Source organism: Podarcis erhardii (assembly GCF_964252035.2).
Source record: "Podarcis erhardii genome assembly, chromosome: 16".
Lineage (NCBI taxonomy): Eukaryota > Metazoa > Chordata > Lepidosauria > Squamata > Lacertidae > Podarcis > Podarcis erhardii.
The window spans coordinates 24954348-24973109 of record NC_138514.1 but is presented as its reverse complement, the minus strand read 5'-3'; the positions used below and the strand labels follow the sequence as shown (position 1 = coordinate 24973109).

Here is an 18762-nt window from a genome sequence, read left to right as displayed (position 1 = left end):
TGCAACTCCTAGATAGTTTAAGGGCACCTATGATAGTTAAACCCTTTTAAAACTGCTGCAGTGTGAGGCAGGAATGAACAAATCTTGTCAGATTTATTGACTGATTGATTGATTGATTGATTGATTGAATGAATTTATATACCGCCCTATACCCAGGGGGTCTCAGGGCAGTTCGCAGAATAAAATCAAGATATAAAACAACAAAATAGATAATAAAAATAAAAACAACCCAATAGCCCCCCCCCAAAAAACCCCACATTTTAAAAGGACATAGGATGTAAATCAGATCAACCAAAGGCCTGGTTAAAAAGGAACGTTTTTGCCTGGCACCTAAAGGTGTATAATGAAGGCACCATGCGAACTTCCCTGGGGAGAGCATTCCACAGATGGGGAGCCACTGCAGAGAAGGCCCCATTCTCGTGTTGCCACCCTCTGGACCTCTCGAGGAGGGGGCACACGAAGGAGGCTTTTCTCAGTTTCCCCAACTTCAGTTGGGATTCCACATCATAAGAATTGTAGAGTCGGAAGGGACCCCGAGGGTCATCTAGTCCAACCCCCTGCAATGCAGGAATCCTGCCCACAGCCATCCCTGAACCACCAACCGAACCACCAACCTTCCAGTTAACAGCCAAATGCACTGTCCCACTGTGCCACAGAAGGGCTCAGTTTGCATTAAAAAAAGAGGAGGGTTCCCGTGAAAATTCAGCACCATTTTCATTCGAATTAGTCCAGCGTCCTGTTCTCGCAATGGCCGCCCAGATGCCCATCATGGGGAAATCCCCCAAACAGGACCCAAGCTTCTGTCATGTTCAGAAGCATTGCTGCTTCAAACTGTGCAGGCAGGACAATGGCCATCATGACTAGCAGCCATCAATGGCCTTAATCCCCCATGAATTTGTCCAGCCCTCTTTTAAAGGTTGGCGGTCACAACTGCCTCCAGTGGCAGTGAGTTCCACAGTCTGCGCTGCGTGAGGAAGTCCTTTCTTTCCTGTGCCCTGAATCCTGCAACATTGGATGTCCCTGAGTTCTAGGGTTAGGAGAGAGGGAGGGAAACTTCTCTCCATCCACTTTGTCAGGCATAATTTTATTACCATCCATCATGTCGCTCCTTAAACGCTGCAACCTTCCTTCATAGGGGAGTCATCCCCTCAATCATTTTGCTTGCCCTTCCCTGAATCTTTGCCAAACTCTCCCAAGTTGGTAAAATGCTCAAAGGCTGGCAAGGGGGTTCTTTGTTGGACGTGTTGCAGTGTGTAAGCATGCTAAATGGAAAGGAGATGGGCTGGAAGCTCAGGGCTGAGCGTAACCTCGGCGTTTGCACGCCCCAAGGCAGTGCTGATCCTGCTGAGGACGTCTGAGGCCCTGCACAGATGCTCTGAGCTCAGCGGAGAGTCTTGGCGCGAGGCTGCCAGTGCAGAGACCTCGCCGTGCCCCGTCGCCTCCTCTGTGCCACCCAGACTTGGCTGCTCTGCCAGCGTTGCTTGGTTACATTGGCGATGTTCAGAGTTCCAGGTGACGACAATTATCTCCTCTTCGGGCCGAGGGGGGGTTGCGGAGGGGGCAGGGAGGGAGCAGGCTTGCACCTGGCACCTCCAGCGCCAAGCAGCTTTGGGAAGCTGCAGGAAAAAGGCAAGCAGAGCAATGGGGGGGAGGGGCTGGAGCGCGCCGCCCCTGCGAGGGAGGGCTGCAGCTTTTGGGCTTAGGCAGAAGTTGATGGGCAAGATGGGAGGGGGAATAATAGAGGTTTATGCAATGAGGTCTGGCGTGGAGAAGGAGTTGGAGGGAAGGTCTTCTCCCTCTCCCCCATTCTTTCTTTATGTACAGTGGTACCTTGGGTTAAGAACTTAATTTGTTCTGGAGGTCCGTTCTTAACCTGAAACTGTTCTTAACCTGAGGTACCACTTTAGCTAATGGGGCCTCCCGCTACCGCCACACAATTTCTGTTCTCCTCCTGAAGCAAAGTTCTTAACCCGAGGTACTCTTTCTGGGTTAGCGGAGTCTGTAACTTGAAGGGTCTGTAACCTGAGGTACCACTGTATTTGCTATTTCTTTATTGCATTACACGGATCCCATCCATAACACCAGGTTCCACTGTACTATTCCCCCATTGTTTCCTCTGAGTAGCTCAAGGTGGCGTAACTGGTTCATTCCCCTCCTCACTGAATCCCCATTACAGCCCTATGAGGTAGGCTAGGCCCAAGGTCCCCACCCACTGAGCTTCATGGCAAGTGGGGATTTGAACCCTGGATTCCCAGGTCCTAGTCAGACACTCTAACCACTATACTGCGCTGGCTCTCTACATTTAGATTTATTACGCGCTTTCCCCTAACATATGCATTTGGGGTATGTCTTGTTTGGCTGGAGAACTCTGTGGAAGGAGGGTGAATTTCAAAGGGCCTCATTTTGCGGGTTTAGTGTAGATTTCGGGAAGTGCAAACAAGGCCTGTTCGTGTTAAAATGTGGACTACAAATTGAACATGCATCTGATCCCAAAGGGAACTTGGAAGAAAAGATCTCTAGGGTGGCAGGATTTGGCCAGCACAAGGCTGGGGGATAAGTTTAAGCAGGGATGCCCTGCCCAGCTCTCAACGCAGTTCAAGGGACTGATTCCAACAAGGCCAAAATCCAGCTGTGAAATCAGGTTGCAATTATGGCCATCCACAAGCATTCCTAAGAACTCAAAAGAAAGTCCTTCTTCACTCGGCACATAATTAAACTATGGAACTCTCTGCCACAGGAGACGGAGGAGGAGAGGGCTCTTCCGCTCAGGTCCTGCTTGTGGGTTTCCCATTCAGGGAATCTGTTTGGCAACTGTAAGTACAGGATGCTGGAGTAGGTGAGGCCATTGGCCTGATCCAGCAGGCTCAGATGATGATCTTACCTTCTGCCTCTTCTGCCTTCCAGAAACCAAGGAGGAGCTAGAGGAGCTCATGTCTGACATCAAGAAGACAGCCAACAAAGTGCGCTCCAAGCTAAAGGGTGAGTATCTCCTTGCACGGAGGCAGGATGAGGGTGCTACGCATAGGGGCTGGTTTGGCTTCCGACCCCTATCTCTCTTGACTTGAGGCACAGCAGAGGGAGGCAGATGGCATGGCCAGCCTTAGGTGGACATGGCAGGAGATAGAACTGCAAGGCTCTGGTGGCAAGCTTAGTGCAGGGGGCCACATTTTCAGGCTCAAGATTTATTTTCCTGGGAAACTCAGCTCTTTTTGGTGTGGGTGGGTGTGTTTCAAGTTTATAGTTCTCATGCTCAGAGGTGTTGTGGGAAATGGCTGTTGGAGGGGTAAAAGGGGCATCTGTGCCCTACAGAGCAGGTTGTCCTTCTCCAAATCAGAATGGTAAAGGTAAAGGTAAAGGGACCCCTGACCATTAGGTCCAGTCATGGACGACTCTGGGGTTGCGGCGCTCATCTCACTTTACTGGCCAAGGGAGCCGGCGTACAGCTTCTGGGTCATGTGGCCAGCATGACTAAGCCGCTTCTGGCGAACCAGAGCAGCGCACGGAAACGCCGTTTACCTTCCCGCCGGAGCAGTACCTTTTTTATCTACTTGCACTTTGATGTGCTTTCGAACTCCTAGGTTGGCAGGAGCAGGGACTGAATAATGGGAGCTCACCCTGTTGAGGGGATTCGAACCGCCGACCTTCCGATGGGCAAGCCCAAGGCTCTGTGGTTTAACCCACAGCGCCACCCGCGTCCTGTATAAATCAGAATGGAGGAAGCCCCTAAAAGGGGCAATGGAAAATGATCTGCAAGTCAAGGATGTCCTGGGAACCTCTGCCTTGTTTTTTTCAAGATTTTGAACCCTCATGGCTTCCTTTTGGCTGTGTCTGGAGATCTCAGAACCAGGGCAGCTCCTCTCCTCTCTCCTTTGGAGGTAACCAAAGGAAATGCAGATTTGCATCCTTTATTTGGGCTGCAGGGTTCACCTTTCATAGCCCAGATTATTGCTTTTCCTTCTAAATTAAATGAGGTTCAAATGCAGGTGTTCTGACTTTCCTGGGGCAGTTTTAGGGATGCTCCTAGATGGTCTTTTGCCTTCTGGGGAGCTATTTTTAACCTAGTCTGAAACGGGCATCAGGCAGGCAGGCGAGGAAGGAGAGAGAGAGAGAGAGTCCCATCTGTTTCTCAACCCCCGCCCCCTTTCTCTTCCTTCTCTGAAAGTCTGATCTGCTTTTCTCTCCCCCTTAGGTATTGAGCAGAGCATCGAGCAGGAAGAGGGGCTCAACAGATCGTCAGCAGATTTGAGAATAAGAAAGACACAGGTAGGCGGCCCTGCTACCCACTCACTGCCTGGTCTGTGTGCTTCTTTTAAGCCCCCCCCCCCCCCCGTTAAAGCCTTATAACCCAGTGGGCACCACTACTTCTTGTGGCAGTGAGTTCCATATGTTAACATCCATTGGAGTGGACTTCCAAGCTGAGGTTCGGAGCACCTGGAAATCTTACATGTCACAATACGTAGTCCATAGTGCCAGAAAGTACCACCAAGGGTTATCTAGTCCAGCCCCCTGCAATGCAGAAATCACAGCTACAGAATCCCTGGCAGATGGCCATCCAACCTCTGTTTAAAAAGCTCCAAGGAAAGAGAGTCAACAGCACTCTGAGATAGTCCTTCCTTTCTCCTCTGGCTGATTGGTTCCATTCGAGTGACCCGAAGTCTGGTGTCGTTGTGATTTGTGACAAATAATATTTTGAAATATAAAATGATGGAGCTATATTCGATTTCTACCCAAAGATAGTCGCCATTAATTTCAGTGTGTCTGCTCTCGAGTAGAACTTGGTTGGCTTACACCCCTTGGATGCTTATATTTTGATCTTCACAGTTAAAATAAAATAATAATAATAATAATAATAATAATAATAATCAGTTTTGTTACATTCCTTCTGTTTTATGGTTTGTACGACTAGACACCTCCTGAAGATTTTGTCTGCAAGCCTGGCCTTTAATGCTTTAAAAATAAAATTCGCTCTTTCCACTTCCTCCACACCACGCATAATTTATTTTTAAGAAACAGTAAAACTTCTGTCACATCCTTTCATTGAAAAACACCAGATCTTGGCACTGGATGTTTTCCTACCACTGGCAGGGGCTGATGAACGTGGCCCCCCGAAGCCTCTCCATCTGGCCCTTGGGACACTCAGTGACCCATCTCCCCCCTCTCCTCACCCGCTTGAGCCAGACTGAGATGTGCCCTCAAATCTGTGATGCTGCTGCTCGCTTCTGTGGACAGAGGATGGGCTGTTTTTTTGCAGCTGGAACATACAATGGAAAAATTTGCATATTTTGCTCTGCCCACTTTTGCCTTGGCCCCACCCACTGCTGATTTGGGCCTTGTTGGAACTGTGAGCTGGGTGTTAACTTGGGTGTGGTCTGTTCAAATTTCTCCTCAGTGCTGTCCTGTTAACCCAGGAATCTTTCAACCAATATTTCTGAATTCTCTTTAGGGTTCTTTTTTTTGGGGGGTGGGGGGACACATTCCATTTGTGGTTCCCATTTCAACATGTTTCTGCCTCGTTCGCACTTCCGAAACAAAGCCAAAGGCAAAAATTCACCTCCCCTTTGAATTTCCTCTCCAGCCAAGCAAGGTGTACTCAAAGGGACTGCATTAGGGAAAGTGTGTACCAAATTAAAATGTGTAGAGTCAGTGTGGTGCAATGGTTAGAGTGTTGGATTCGGACCCAGGAGAGACCCGGGTTCAGATTCAGCCACAAAGCTCACTGGTTGCCCTTGGGGGGGGGCAGTCACTGCCTCTCAGCCTCACAGGGTGGTAATGGGAATTAAATGAGGAGTCAGCTCCCGTAACCAACTAGATTCTTTCTGTGGCACCCCTGTGGGGCTCAGGAGCCCAGTTAAGTCACCTCTTGCCTACAGAGGTGGCAGCCTCTCACCCTTTTTCAGCTCCCTTTCCGCTTTTCCTTGGGATCCCTCTGGGCAGCTACTGCTGCGGCCCTTGGTCTCTAAGCTGCCCCCAAATAAAGGTACCTTTCAGGCAGCTGTTTGGGGAAGTTTATAATGACTGATGTTTTAATGTATTTTTAATCTTTTGTTGGAAGCCGCCCAGAGTGGGTGGGGTATAAACAATAAATAATAAATTATTATTATTATTATTATTATTATTATTATTATTATTATTACGCGGGTAGTGCTGTAGGTTAAACCACAGAGCCTAGGACTTGCCGATCAGAAGGTTGGCGGTTTGAATCCCTGCGACGGGGTGAGCTCCCATTGTTCGGTCCCTGCTCCTGCCAATCTAGCAGTTCGAAAGCATGTCAAAGGGCAAGTAGATAAATAGGTACCGCTCCAGCGGGAAGGAAAACGGCGTTTCCGTGCGCTGCTCTGGTTCACCAGAAGCGGCTTTGTCATGCTGGCCACATGACCCGGAAGCTGTACGCCGGCTCCCTCGGCCAATAAAGCGAGATGAGCGCCGCAACCCCAGAGTCGGTCACGACTGGACCTAATGGTCAGGGGTCCCTTTACCTTTATTACTACTACTACTACTACTACTATTTATTACCTCCAAGAGGCAACCTTTGCCTGCAGAGCTTAAAGCCTGGGCTGCTGCAATTAACAGCTGTGCAAACCTTTGGGAGGCAGAGAAAAAAGAGGGCAATAGAGGAAGGAGGGAAAGAAAGAGGGGCAGAGCCCAGTGTTGCCCACAGCACCCTTGACCATCATTCAAGGCACCCCAGGGTGCCACGGTACACTGGTTGAAAACCACTCGTGTATGCTGTCCTTGAGCCCCCTGGAGAAAGAAGAGGTGGGGCTATAAATTCAGTAAATAAATAAATTGATGCAACATACAAGAAGGTGTGATATTTTAGGGGAATCGCTTGCAAGAATGTGCCCGTTCGGAAAAACGGCACATGAAAAATGCTGACAAATTCTGTTAAAAAGTTGCAAAACAGGAGCTGAACTCGGGGTTGAGAAATGAGCAACTGAAATGGAGGGATTCATCCATCTCTGGTCCAGTTTCCAAGCGGAAGGCTGGATTAAGGCTGAGGGGGCGAAGCAGCTGGTTTGGGAGTTGGCTCCTGGTGAGATGCCCTCCCTTCCCAGGGGCTTGGGGAGGAAGAGCCTGACTTTTCCCCTCTCCCCAGCCTTTGTGGATGCTGAAGGGCACCAACAGCTCGTCTTCACAACAAACAAAGCCAGTTCCAAGTCATCAGCGCCTCCCCGAACCTCCCCGTCACACGATGATGAGCAGCCAAGTCTGATCTCCAAAGAAACGTCTCTCTCTCTCTCTCTCTCTCTCTGACTCCCCGAAACGCAGCAGATGGGCGATGCGCCGGGGAGAGCAAGTGTGAAAATGTTTTGCTGTGCAGCCGCCTGTTCCTTAATCAGAGGCAAGGAACTGCAGTGCAGGAGCCGGGGCGGAAAGCAGGAAGCAGCGGGTGGGTGGGATGCTCTTCCGTGCTTTAGTCTTTTATTTCTCTTCTGAATTACGCAAGGGTATCGGGAGCAGAACAAGGTGGGGCTGTCTAGAGGAGCGAGGCGCAACCTGGTGCACTCCAGGTGTTGTGGGCGGGGGGCTGTAGCTCCCATCAGCCCCCCAACTGGTGGGTCAGTGATGGGTGTCAGGGCTCTGACTCCTAAGGGCAATTGTCGAGGGTCCGTGCCCCCCACAAAGGGGCTTCCTGGACCTGCTCTTCCTCTACCCCATTGCAAATGCCATGAATTGCAGGATATGTTGTGTGTGAAGTAGGTTTTCTTAAGAGCGGGGGCTTGATGGATATTCAGTGTGGTCTAGTGGTCAAAGTGCGGGACTAGGACCTTGGGAGATCAGGGTTCGAATCCCCACTCAGCCAAGAAATTCGCTGGGGGACCTTGGGCAGCCATGCGCTCTCCGTCTAACCTACCTCATGGGTTTGTTGCGAGGATAAAACGGGGTAGAGAACTATGTATGCCACCTTGAGCTCCTTAGAGGAAATAAATGCAATAAAATAAACAGAAGTAAATCAATTGTCACAGAATCATCTTGGTGCCGGTGTTTGAAATTCCCTAGGCACATTTTGCGCCTGGTGTGGGTCCAGTTATGACCACGTGGAGATCTCTGGATTCCTAGTTGTCGGTGCTGCAGCGGACAGACTAACATGCTTACCGTTCTGGAAAATGATGGCAGCCATGTTTTTTCTCCCCCCCCCCCCCCGCCCAGCATTCCACCTTGTCCCGGAAGTTTGTGGAAGTGATGTCAGAGTACAACGCCACCCAGTCCGACTACCGGGAGCGCTGCAAGGGCAGGATCCAAAGGCAGCTAGAAATAAGTGAGTTGCTTCCATGCTCCCCCTTCTCTTGAGAATTGCTCCCCATTGTTCGCGCTCTCCTTACAGGGGATGCACTACTGCCAAATGTTTCATTCCCCTATTTTCTGTGCTGTTCTCCTGACTATTCAGGCCTTGTCTGTAGTGATACACACACAGGCATTGTTATTCACTGTGTATGGAAAATGTTAAGTGGCTCAGGGTGAGAACTTCAGTACATAACAGGAAACGTCCTATTTTTCAGGGCTACTGTGCCTTTTGTTGGAAGCTTCCCGGCCAGCATGGTGACAATATTGGTTAGTTCCTGTTTCTGGAAGAGAGGCTCAAATTACTGATTTCTTCTCATTGTTTCTCTCAATGCTTAGCAGAAAAAGTAGTATTTCACTATAAAAGAAAGATAATGAAACAACAACTTCATTTATTTATACACACACACGCCACTTGATTGTTTAAAAAAACCTCAAAGTGGTTTACAAAAAGGTAAACCAATAAAATGGAGAAAAATTCACAATCATACTATTATGACGATGATGATGAAGATTATTATTATTCACTGTTTATGCCCTGCCTATCTGGCTGGGCGACTCCCAACAGAATATTAAAACACAATAAAACATCAAACATTAAAAACTTCCCTAAAGAGGGCTGCCTTTTGATGTCTTCTAAAAGTCAGATAGTTGTTTATTTCCTTGACATCTGATGGGAGGGCGTTCCAGAGGGCGGGCGCCACCACCAAGAAGGCCCTTGAAGCTGAACCTCAGTGTCCGGGATGAACGATGGGGGTGAAGACGCTGCTTCAGGTATACTGGGCCGAGGCCGTTTAAAACATACAAAAGTTAAAATATTAAAACAGATTAAAATTACCTCTAAATAAGTAGATGCCAGGAATTTTAGAGCCCCCAGCCACGGAACCATAGCTGACCAATTAAGGGGAAGTGTATCTCAATTTCAGTAAGGCTCTTGACAAAGCCCCCCATGATATTCTTGTGTAAAAACTGGTAAAATGTGGGCTGGGGGGGGCTGTAACTGTTAGGTAGATTCGTATTGCAGAGGGTTGTGCTAGATGACACTTGTCCCTTCCAGCTCTATGATCTCCTGATCATCAGGCCGTGCTTGCTGTGATGGATGGGAGTTGTGATCCTCCAATTTCCACAGGCATCTGGTTGGCCACTGTTGGGATTCCATTCCTCCCGTGCTGCAGATGTGTGGGATTGTTACATGTCACATGTCTGTGTTTACACTCCAGCACTGATTGTTGGAGTCTTGTGAGCGGAAAGTGAGATACGCTGTTTCTGTTCTGTACAGTCATACCTTGGGTTACATATGCTTCAAGTTGTGTTGTTTTCAGGTTATGGACGCGCCGAAACCTGGAAGTACCGGAATGGGTTACTTCTGGGTTTTGGCGGTCGTGCATGTGCAGAAGTGCTAAATTGCACTATGCGCAGAAGCGCTGAATTGCAGCCCGCGCTTGCGCAGACGCACCGCTGTGGGTTGCGAACACTGCGGGTTGCGAACTTGCATCCCGCACGGATCACGTTCGCAACCCGAGCGTCCACTGTATACCTATTGCTTTTGCAATAACAAGAAAGACAGAGAGAGAGAGGCCATGTTTTCTGTGTTATGTTACGTTTGATTTTGTGCGCATTAAATTAGGCTTAGATGTTACACCTCAAGGCTCAGTCTGTTTGGATGGGACACCAGAGTGATGAATCCCGGGCAACACTGCGTTGTGGGGGAGGCACCGGCCTCACCGTTATCACCCAACATTTGGGAACAGGATGCTGGACTAGATGGGTCATTGGTAGTTCAACTCTGTTTGGAGGGCACCACACTCCTGCTGTAAGGAGAAAGCGTTGCAGGAGGATTTTGGCTGACTAGGACTGAATGGGATTAAACATTTTAGGGAGATCTTGGCTATAAGAAAAGGGCAGTTTTAGGTAACACTGTGCTGTGTCTGGCACACCTTTTCAAATTCTGCTTCTAATTAATTGGAAGGAACAAACACCACCTCAGCAACACTCAAAAGCTCAGCCATTTGAACCACCCTCACCCCAGACACACCTTCCTGTGTGGAAACTTTCTTAGCAAAAATGAGATCTGCACAGGAGTGTCCGGCCTAATGAGCACAGCAACTCATTTCTGGTAGATCTTGCCCCCATGAAGCAGTTGCTGAAACTGAAGGTCCTCACCTCCCCAAGTCCCCTCCTCTCCAGGCAATCTGAGACTGCGCCTGCATGAAGCCAACTACTCCTCTTCCCTCTTCATGCCTCTTCTGGTTCAGGGAGACAAGAGGGAAGGGGAGCTGGTCACAGCAGGAGGGGAAGACACCTGTGACTCTTCATTGCCTAGTTATCTCCCGCTTGGACTACTGCAATGCGCTCTGTGTGGGGCTACCTTTGAAGGTGGCCCGGAAACTACAACTAATCCAGAATGCGGCAGCTAGACTGATGACTTGGGGCGGTCGCCGAGACCACATAACACCGGTCTTGAAAGACCTACATTGGCTCCCAGTACGTTTCCGAGCACAATTGAAAGTGTTGGTGTTGACCTTTAAAGCCCTAAATGGCCTCGGCCCAGTATACCTGAAGGAGCGTCTCCACCCCCATCGTTCTGCCCGGACGCTGAGGTCCAGCACCGAGGGCCTTCTGGCAGTTCCCTCATTGCGAGAAGCAAAGCTACAGGTAACCAGGCAGAGGGCCTTCCCGGTAGTGGCGCCTGCCCTGTGGAATGCCCTCCCATCAGCTGTCAAAGAGATAAACGACTACCTGACATTCAGAAGACATCTGAAGGCAGCCCTGTTCAGGGAAGTTTTTAATGTGTGATATTTTAGTGTGTTTTTGGTCTTTGTTGGAAGCCGCCCAGAGTGGCTGGGGAAACCCAGCCAGATGGGCGGGGTACAAATAATAAATTATTGTTATTATTGCCTGACTCCTTTCTGCCACAGACTCTCCCTGCTCACTAAACCCTGTTACCTCTTCAGCTTCCGACACCTTCACTTCCCAGTCTTCTCCCTCTGACCACTCATTGTTGTCCTACCACCACTCCCCTGACTCTGAGCCTTCTTCCCTTGGGGGCTCCCCAGCTGGTTCCTCCCACCATTCCTCTGCGTCCAACAGGTCTGCGACACTTTCTTTCCTTCCTGCAGGTCATGCCTTACCTGCTTGGCTTCTCAGGGCATGCTGCAGCCAGCCCCTCCGCCCGGCCTTTGGGCTATGTGGCCAGCAAGGCATCCCTGGTGGCAGATAAGTTGTGCAGTGCCTTGAGGCGATCTGCTCGCATGTGGCTTTTTTCAGGCTGCCAGTGCGAAGGGGGTGGGCATGTGAGGAGCTGGCGGGAACAGGTAAGGGGGTGGAGGTGAGATTGGGAGAGATGAGAATAGAAGGACTGAGTGGGAGAAGTTGGGAATCAGAGGAGAGCCGGTTGCCAGGAGGGAGGGAAGGCGGGCAGCCGGCTAGAGGAGATGGAGCCAATCGGCAGCCTTAGCTGGAGATGAGCTGATGGGGGGGGGGATCTAGGGCAGAGCACAGGGAGGGGGCAGTCTGCAATCTTCACTTTTACTTGCTGAGGCTAAAAGGAAGATTGTGAAGATGAGCAAAAGCGCCTTTTGAAGGCAGATCCTGTAGGAACTGAGCAGAAACATTGACTAAACCTCAAGGATCGCCTCTCCCCATATAATCCAACCCGGACTCTCTGGTCATAACCACAAGAGGCCCAAAGGGTGGCAACATGAGAATGCGCCTTTTCTGCAGTGGCTCCCTGTTTGTGGAATGCTGTCCCCAGAGAGGTTCAGCTAGCACCTTCATTATACATCGTTAGGCGCCAGGCGAAAATGTTCCTCTTTAACCGGGCCTTTGGCTGATCAACATACTTTTAAATGTGGGACCAGGCTTGGGCGGTATTTTGTTTAGTTTTTTGTTCTAACTATTTACAGTGGTACCTCAGGTTACATACGCTTCAGGTTACAGACTCCGCTAACCCAGAAATCGTACCTCGGGTTAAGAACTTTGCTTTAGGATGAGAACAGAAACCGCGTGGCAGCGGTGGGAGGCCCATGAGCTAAAGTGGTGCTTCAGGTTAAGAACAGTTTCAGGTTAAGAACGGACCTCCAGAACAAATTAAGTACCAGAGGTACCACTGTATTTGTGCTTTTATCTTGTATTTTGATATCATGAACCACCCTGAGATCTTCTGATGAAGGGCAGTATATAGACTTAATAAATAAATAAAATATTAACGAAGAGAAGCATGGCCTGTCCTCAAACCCAGTGGTGTCATGGTAAATTCAGGAGAGCAGGGTTCCTTCATGAGAGCCACAGCCATTCCCCTTCTAAGCTTATAGAGCCTTCTAAGGTAACAAAAATAAAAATAAGTAATGGGACGGCATTGCAACAAGCAGTGTGGATAGCCATATGCTGCCTTTCAGCTAGCTACTATTTTCTGTGCATGTCCCTGGGCGAGTAGAGTCCTCCAATACCTTCTTTTGAAGTGATTTTAAGTTGTGTTAAGTTCCATAACTTGTACCCCATTTTCTTGAAACTGAAACACCCTTTGTGTTGTCGGAGTTCCTAAATGCTTAGCTTTGGAGCATATGGAGCAAGTCCTCCTTGGTGCTCTTCCATGCACCTTCTCCTGAGGGACCCTGGGAGCCCCTCCTATGAGGCTGCCTCCCCTTCTTTCACTGCTTGCCAGCACAAAGGCTGAGAAGACTTGTTCTCAGTGCCTAGAAAGCTTCCCTTTTGTGCTGATTGCGCAGCTCCAGGATGCAGAGTCTGGGACCCTGCAGAATAAACAGTAATGAGTCTTTTTGCACACACACATAAACACACACACACACACACGCACACCATGACCCCAGACCACTGCTCAAACTGCAGCATGTTGGAAAGAAAGGGATGCATTGACTTCTCTGTGTCCTTTGCAGCTGGCAGAACCACCACCAGTGAGGAGTTGGAGGACATGTTGGAGAGTGGGAACCCTGCCATTTTCTCTTCTGGGGTATGTGTGTCGCCGCCACCGCCACCGCCGCTGCCCCCCCCCCCCCGGGCTTTGTGATCTTGCTAGTCTTAAGTCTCAGATTTGAGGTACCAATGAAGACTTTCTTTGTTCAGATGGGCGTTGCTTTAGAAGTGCCGCCTCTTTGACCTGGCAGAGGGCAGATCTACACTCATGGTTTTTAATACTAAAGAAAAAGTTAAGGAATGGTCCTGAGAACCATAGAGCCGTATGATCTTTAATGTTAATAATGCGCTATTAAAATGTGATGCCAGAGGGCACTGCAGAGCAACTAGCTATCACAAACCAGGTGGTAGACTTTGTGGAAAGGAAGCAAAAGGAAACCAAATGGGTTTTTTCCTCTCTTGATGTTTTAGAACGATATTATCATTCTAATAACATTTAAAAGGTGAATGTAGATCCAGCTAGTCTGTGGGCAACTATTTTGCCATCCCGTGCAACAGAGGCTGCTCTCTACCACTGGAGTTGCAGCCTTGCAAACGTTTCTCAGATAGAAGCTGCCAGCCCAGCCGCTGAGGCAAAGCCTTGTTAGTTTTTTTCTCTCCTGCTTTTCACATGGCACTCAAGGCCGTCTAGGCAGGCCCAGGTCTCCTGCCCAGGCATGGACTGTTCCCCAATCTACTTCGTGTCAATAAAATTACTGCACCTTCAAACCATGCTGACAGGCCGCGTTAACCATCTGTGGCATGGAAAAAAGAGAACAATAAAGCCTGCTTAATCACCTAGAGTCATTTCTCAACTTGCCCCCACACCAAGTGAGTGTCAGTCCCTGAACCCTGTAAATTTTATTCAGCACCCGCCCGCCCCGGACTTATTCCTGGGACTTCTGCAGACGTGACACAAGTGCACTTCCAAACATCACTTCCAAACCCTAAGTGCCTAGAATCATAGAAACACAGAATGGTAGAGTTGGAAGGGAACCTGAGGATCATGTAGTCCAGTGTTTCCCAAACTTGTGCCTCCTCCTGTTTTTGGACTACAACTCCTATCATCCCTAGCTAGCAAAACCAGTGGTGAGGGATGATGGGAACTGTAGTACAAAAACAGCTGGAGGCACAAGGTTGGGAAACCCTGATTTAGGCCAACCCGCCGCTGCCCCCTTGCAATGCAGAAATATGCAGCTGTCCAATACAGGGATCAAACCTGCAACCTTGGCGCCATCAGCACCACGCCCTAACCAACTGAGCTATCCGTTCTGCCTAGGAACGCCATTTCATTTCCTTTTTCACGGAAGCCGCGATTCTCAAGGAAGCGACTTCTGCGGTCTGGCAGGATTGTGAGACTCTCTCCATCTGAGTCACGCAAGACGGGGCGAGGCAGGGGGGTGGTGGTGAGAAAGATCTTGGAGATCTGGAGCCTGGGGGTCCCCGATTCCAATGGCTGCTCACGCCCTGCCTTGGTTCGTCCCCAGATCATCATGGACTCCAACATCACAAAGCAGGCGCTGAACGAGATTGAGACTCGGCACAGCGAGATCATCAAGCTCGAGAACAGCATCCGGGAGTTGCACGATATGTTCATGGACATGGCCATGCTAGTGGAGAGCCAGGTAAGGGCTGATCTGGGGGGTGGGAAGGAAGGAAGGGGTGGGTGGGAAACTGCAAAGTGGACCCCTGGGACTGGCAGGTCGAGGAACCAATGGCTGGCCCCGAGGGCTGTGTCACCTTCAGGAGCCACCTGCCAGTCATGGGCGGGGCCAGAGGCCAAAGTGGGTGGAGCAGTTTCCAGTTGCTGTGGAAACCCCAGGAGGGAAGAGCGATGCTCTTGTGCTCGGATCCTGCTTGCTGGTTCCCCACAGGCCACACTGAGAACAGGATACAGGACTGGATGGGCCATTGGCCTGATCCAGCAGCCTCTTCCGATGTGAATCGATTCACCCTGGCCTTGGGCACCTGGTATCTGCGTGTTTCAGGACTTCCTACCCTATCCTTGTGATGTGTTTTAACTGTTTTTAACTCTGAATTTTACATTGTTTCCACCCATCTGGGGACCCGCTGGTGAAGGGAAAGAAAAGACCCCTGTGCCTGAAACCTGGGAGAGCTGCTGTCTGTCAGTGTAGATCAGGGTTTCCCAAACTTATTTTTTTAAAACAATTTTTGATTGGCTTTTCAACAAATACAAGAACCATTAAACACTTATCCAGCAGTACAGTGGTCTCTTGGTTCTCAAACTTAATCCGTTCCGGAAGTCCGTTCCAAAACCAAAGCATTCCAAAACCAAGTCGTGCTTTCTCATAGAAAGTGATGCAAAATGGATTAATCTGTTCCAGACTTTTAAAAACAACCCTAAAACAGCAATTTAGCATGAATTTTACTATCTTAACAAGACCATTGATCCATAAAATGAAAGCAGTAAGCAATGTACTCCAGTCACACAATCAGTCAATCAATCAATCAATCAGTAGCTGAACTGGTTCCACACAGTCACAAAAGCAAAATGAAAAGAGCCACAAAAACGCAAAATAAATAGCAAAAACAGACAGACCTCAGCGTAACACTCAAAACAGAAGTGGGGCACTCAAATTGGAAGCATAACACACAAAACGGAGCATGTTTGGCTTCTGAAAAATGTTCACAAACCAGAACACTTACTTCCGGGTTTGCAGTGTTTGGTTCCAAGTTGTTTGAGTACCAAGGCATTTGAGAACCAAGGTACTACTGTACATCTAATGGTATTTGTTTTATCCATTGTCTCTAGGAAATTTTTAGGCTGCAAGCAGCTGCCCCTTACGCTGCTCCCCCACCTATCTCCCCTAGAAATCTTTGGCAAAACACATGGCATAGGGGTGCAAATTTCATTTGCTCCCATCTCCCAGCTGCGAAATGCAGCCAGTGAATTGGAGCAGATCCAGTTGGGTGGGGGTTCATGGGACCCACCAATTGTTTCCAGGTGGGCCAATTACTTTGGGTATGTTGAAATGGGTTTGTGTGATCTTTTACATATGTTTGTGGGAGAGGGAGTTATTTTGTTGTTGTTTTCGTTTTAACTATTTACCTGTGTTTTTACCTTGTGTTTTTATCCTGTGAACCACCCTGAGATCTTGTGATGAAGGGGGACGGATATATACATCAAATGAATAAAAATAAAATAAAATCTGAGTTAGTGGGTAGGATATTCATTTGGGGGATTAATTTAGAATGATCTTTTGTAGATACCACACAGGGTCATAAAGCTGGAAGGAGCCCAAAGAGTCGTATACCTGTAGTCTGACCCCCTGCAATAAATGAATTCTGATGGTGGGGCGGGAATTGAATAAATTGGAGGGGGATTTATTGGCTGAATAGATTTTTGTGGGGATCTGGCTACGGTGCAAATCAGTTGAGGGCTTTGTTGGATGGGTCGGAAGGGGAGTTGCTTCCCTTCCCTTCTGTGACATTAAACCATCAGTAGCAGGCGCCTTGCAATGCAGTACCTTGAAGAGGTTTCCTCTTTGAGGTGAGAATCAGGGTTTTCTGCAACTTTAGTCCTACTCAAGAGCAGACCCACTGAATGGCATGACTAATGTCGGCCTGTTGATTTCAGTGGGTCTTCTCTGAGCAGAGCTGAGCTGATGACAACCCTCCATTCCTGGAGCTGAGCGCCTGCCCCTCCTGACCCCTCTTTCTATCCCCCCCATGCTGCCGTGCACACCTGGAGAAGGGCACCCAGGCATTGGCAGGTAATGTCCCCTCCCCCCAGCTCCCTGCGCTGAGGCTGCTGCATGCCTTTGCTGTTCCTGCATGCCTGGTGTTGTGTGTCCCCTATGATGCCAGTGGGAAGCGAGGACTAGAACAGGTGGACAATCGGAACGAAACCGGATCTTGGAAGACTCAGGATAAAAGGAAGGACTTCTTCACACAGCGCTGAGTTAAACTGTGGAACGCCCTCCCATAGGAGGCAGTAACGGCCACCAACCTAGATGGCTTTAAAAGAGGATTAGAGAAATTCATGGAGGAGGAGGGGGCCATGGCTGACTATGAGCTGTGGAGGCAGTGATGCTTCTGAAAACCACAGGAGGGGAGAGGGCTCTTGTGCTGGGGTCCTCCTTGTGGGTTTCCCATTGGGGCATGTGGCTAGCCACTGTGAGAGCAGGATGCTGGACTCGATGGGCCCCTTTGACCTGATCCACCAGAGCTCTTCTTCAGTCATTTCCTGCTCTGAGTAGAGCTAGGTGTGGGATACAGCCCTCTGAAACCAGAGCCCTGCTTGACGTCTATCAGTTTATGTGCATGCAGCGGAAGGCTCACTATGCTTCTAGTCCCTGCTGCGGACCAATTTGTTCTGCCCCCCCCCATGGGGAAACAGGATCGGGGGCTAGGGAAAGCAGGGTTCAGCCTCCTTCCTCAGCTGTGTCTTGGAGCAACTTGGTACGGGCAGCCTGTACTCCCTTGGGAGGGCACCCCTTTCTAGTTTTGCCAGCCAAGGTGAGTCAAGAGGAGTAAGACCTGGGAATGGGTTGTGCTGCATCTGTGTTCCTTCCTGCATGCATTTGTGGTCCTTATCCTTGCTGCCTTCCTGGTGTGCTGCTGGAACATGTGTGGTCTTTGTATCACTGACTTTGTGGAGCCTTTCCCTCCTGTCTCTGAATGTTTTCTGTGCAAAACCGGACTCCCTGTTGCCTGTGATTTATTCTTTTTATTTATTGTACTTGCATCCTACCTTTCCCCCCCTCCATGGAGCTCAAAGCAGCAGGACATGGTTCTGCCCATTTAATCCCTGCAAGGTAAACTAGGCTAAGAGGCAGTAACTGGCCCGAGGTCACCCAGTCCTAGGTCCTAGTCCAACACTCTAACCACTATACTGCACTGGTTCTCAATTTAATCCGTTTCCTCCTCCTTCTCTCCTTCTGACTCCCTACTGGCAGGTCTGGGACTGAACGCTTGGAATGGGAAGTGGGAGAATCTGCCCTCCCGCAAACCCCCAATGAAGATGTTTGTGAGCAGGCAGGAGGGAAAAGGGGAGCAGGTGGAGGCCCCTGCCAGTGGCTTTGCTAAAACAAGGGCAACGTATGTGCGTCCTCCGCTGCGTAGGGCGAGATGATTGACCGCATTGAATACAACGTGGAGCACTCGGTGGACTACGTGGAGAGGGCCGTCTCGGACACCAAGAAAGCAGTCAAGTACCAGAGCAAAGCCAGGCGGGTAAGTTAGTCCCTTGCAGATAAAGAAGCATTGCAGGCAGCAAAGGCCACTAATAGGGTTGGGCGATATCAGCTTTTCCACATCACGGTGTATCACCAGCCAAACATCGCGGTCTGGCTCCATAGATGGTATTTAACTCCAAGTAGGTAGGCTAAGATTTATAAAACAGAATCAGATATGTGTTGGAAGTGTGAAGCAGAGGGAATGTTTTTCCACACGTGGTGGACATGTAAAAAGTTTAAAGTGTATTGGGAAATGATTTATAATGAATTGGAAAAAAATGTTGAAAACTACTTTCCCCCCCAAAAACCAGAATCCTTTTTGTTGAGGACTTGAAATTCCTAGGTGTCAGGAAAGGTTATTTATGTATGC

General features: G+C 49.2%; 1 protein-coding gene across 2 annotated transcripts in view; it reads left to right on the top strand.

Moving 5' to 3' along the window:
- The window catches only part of STX1A (syntaxin 1A), a 39356-nt gene that overhangs the window by 17106 nt on the left and 3488 nt on the right, over nucleotides 1-18762 (top strand). The window contains exons 4-10 of one of the 2 annotated variants that reach the window (XR_014151893.1): nucleotides 2905-2979; nucleotides 4190-4263; nucleotides 8152-8260; nucleotides 13179-13252; nucleotides 14682-14819; nucleotides 16793-16928; nucleotides 18114-18286. Coding sequence is in view for 1 of the 2 variants with exons in the window: in XM_081843804.1 (XP_081699930.1) it covers nucleotides 2905-2979; nucleotides 4190-4263; nucleotides 8152-8260; nucleotides 13179-13252; nucleotides 14682-14819; nucleotides 18280-18390 (581 nt within the window). In the remaining variant the exon portion in view is untranslated. Of the gene's footprint in view, nucleotides 1-2904; nucleotides 2980-4189; nucleotides 4264-8151; nucleotides 8261-13178; nucleotides 13253-14681; nucleotides 14820-16792; nucleotides 16929-18113; nucleotides 18391-18762 lie in introns of those variants that run through there. The other variant, XM_081843804.1, reaches the window with a different exon arrangement.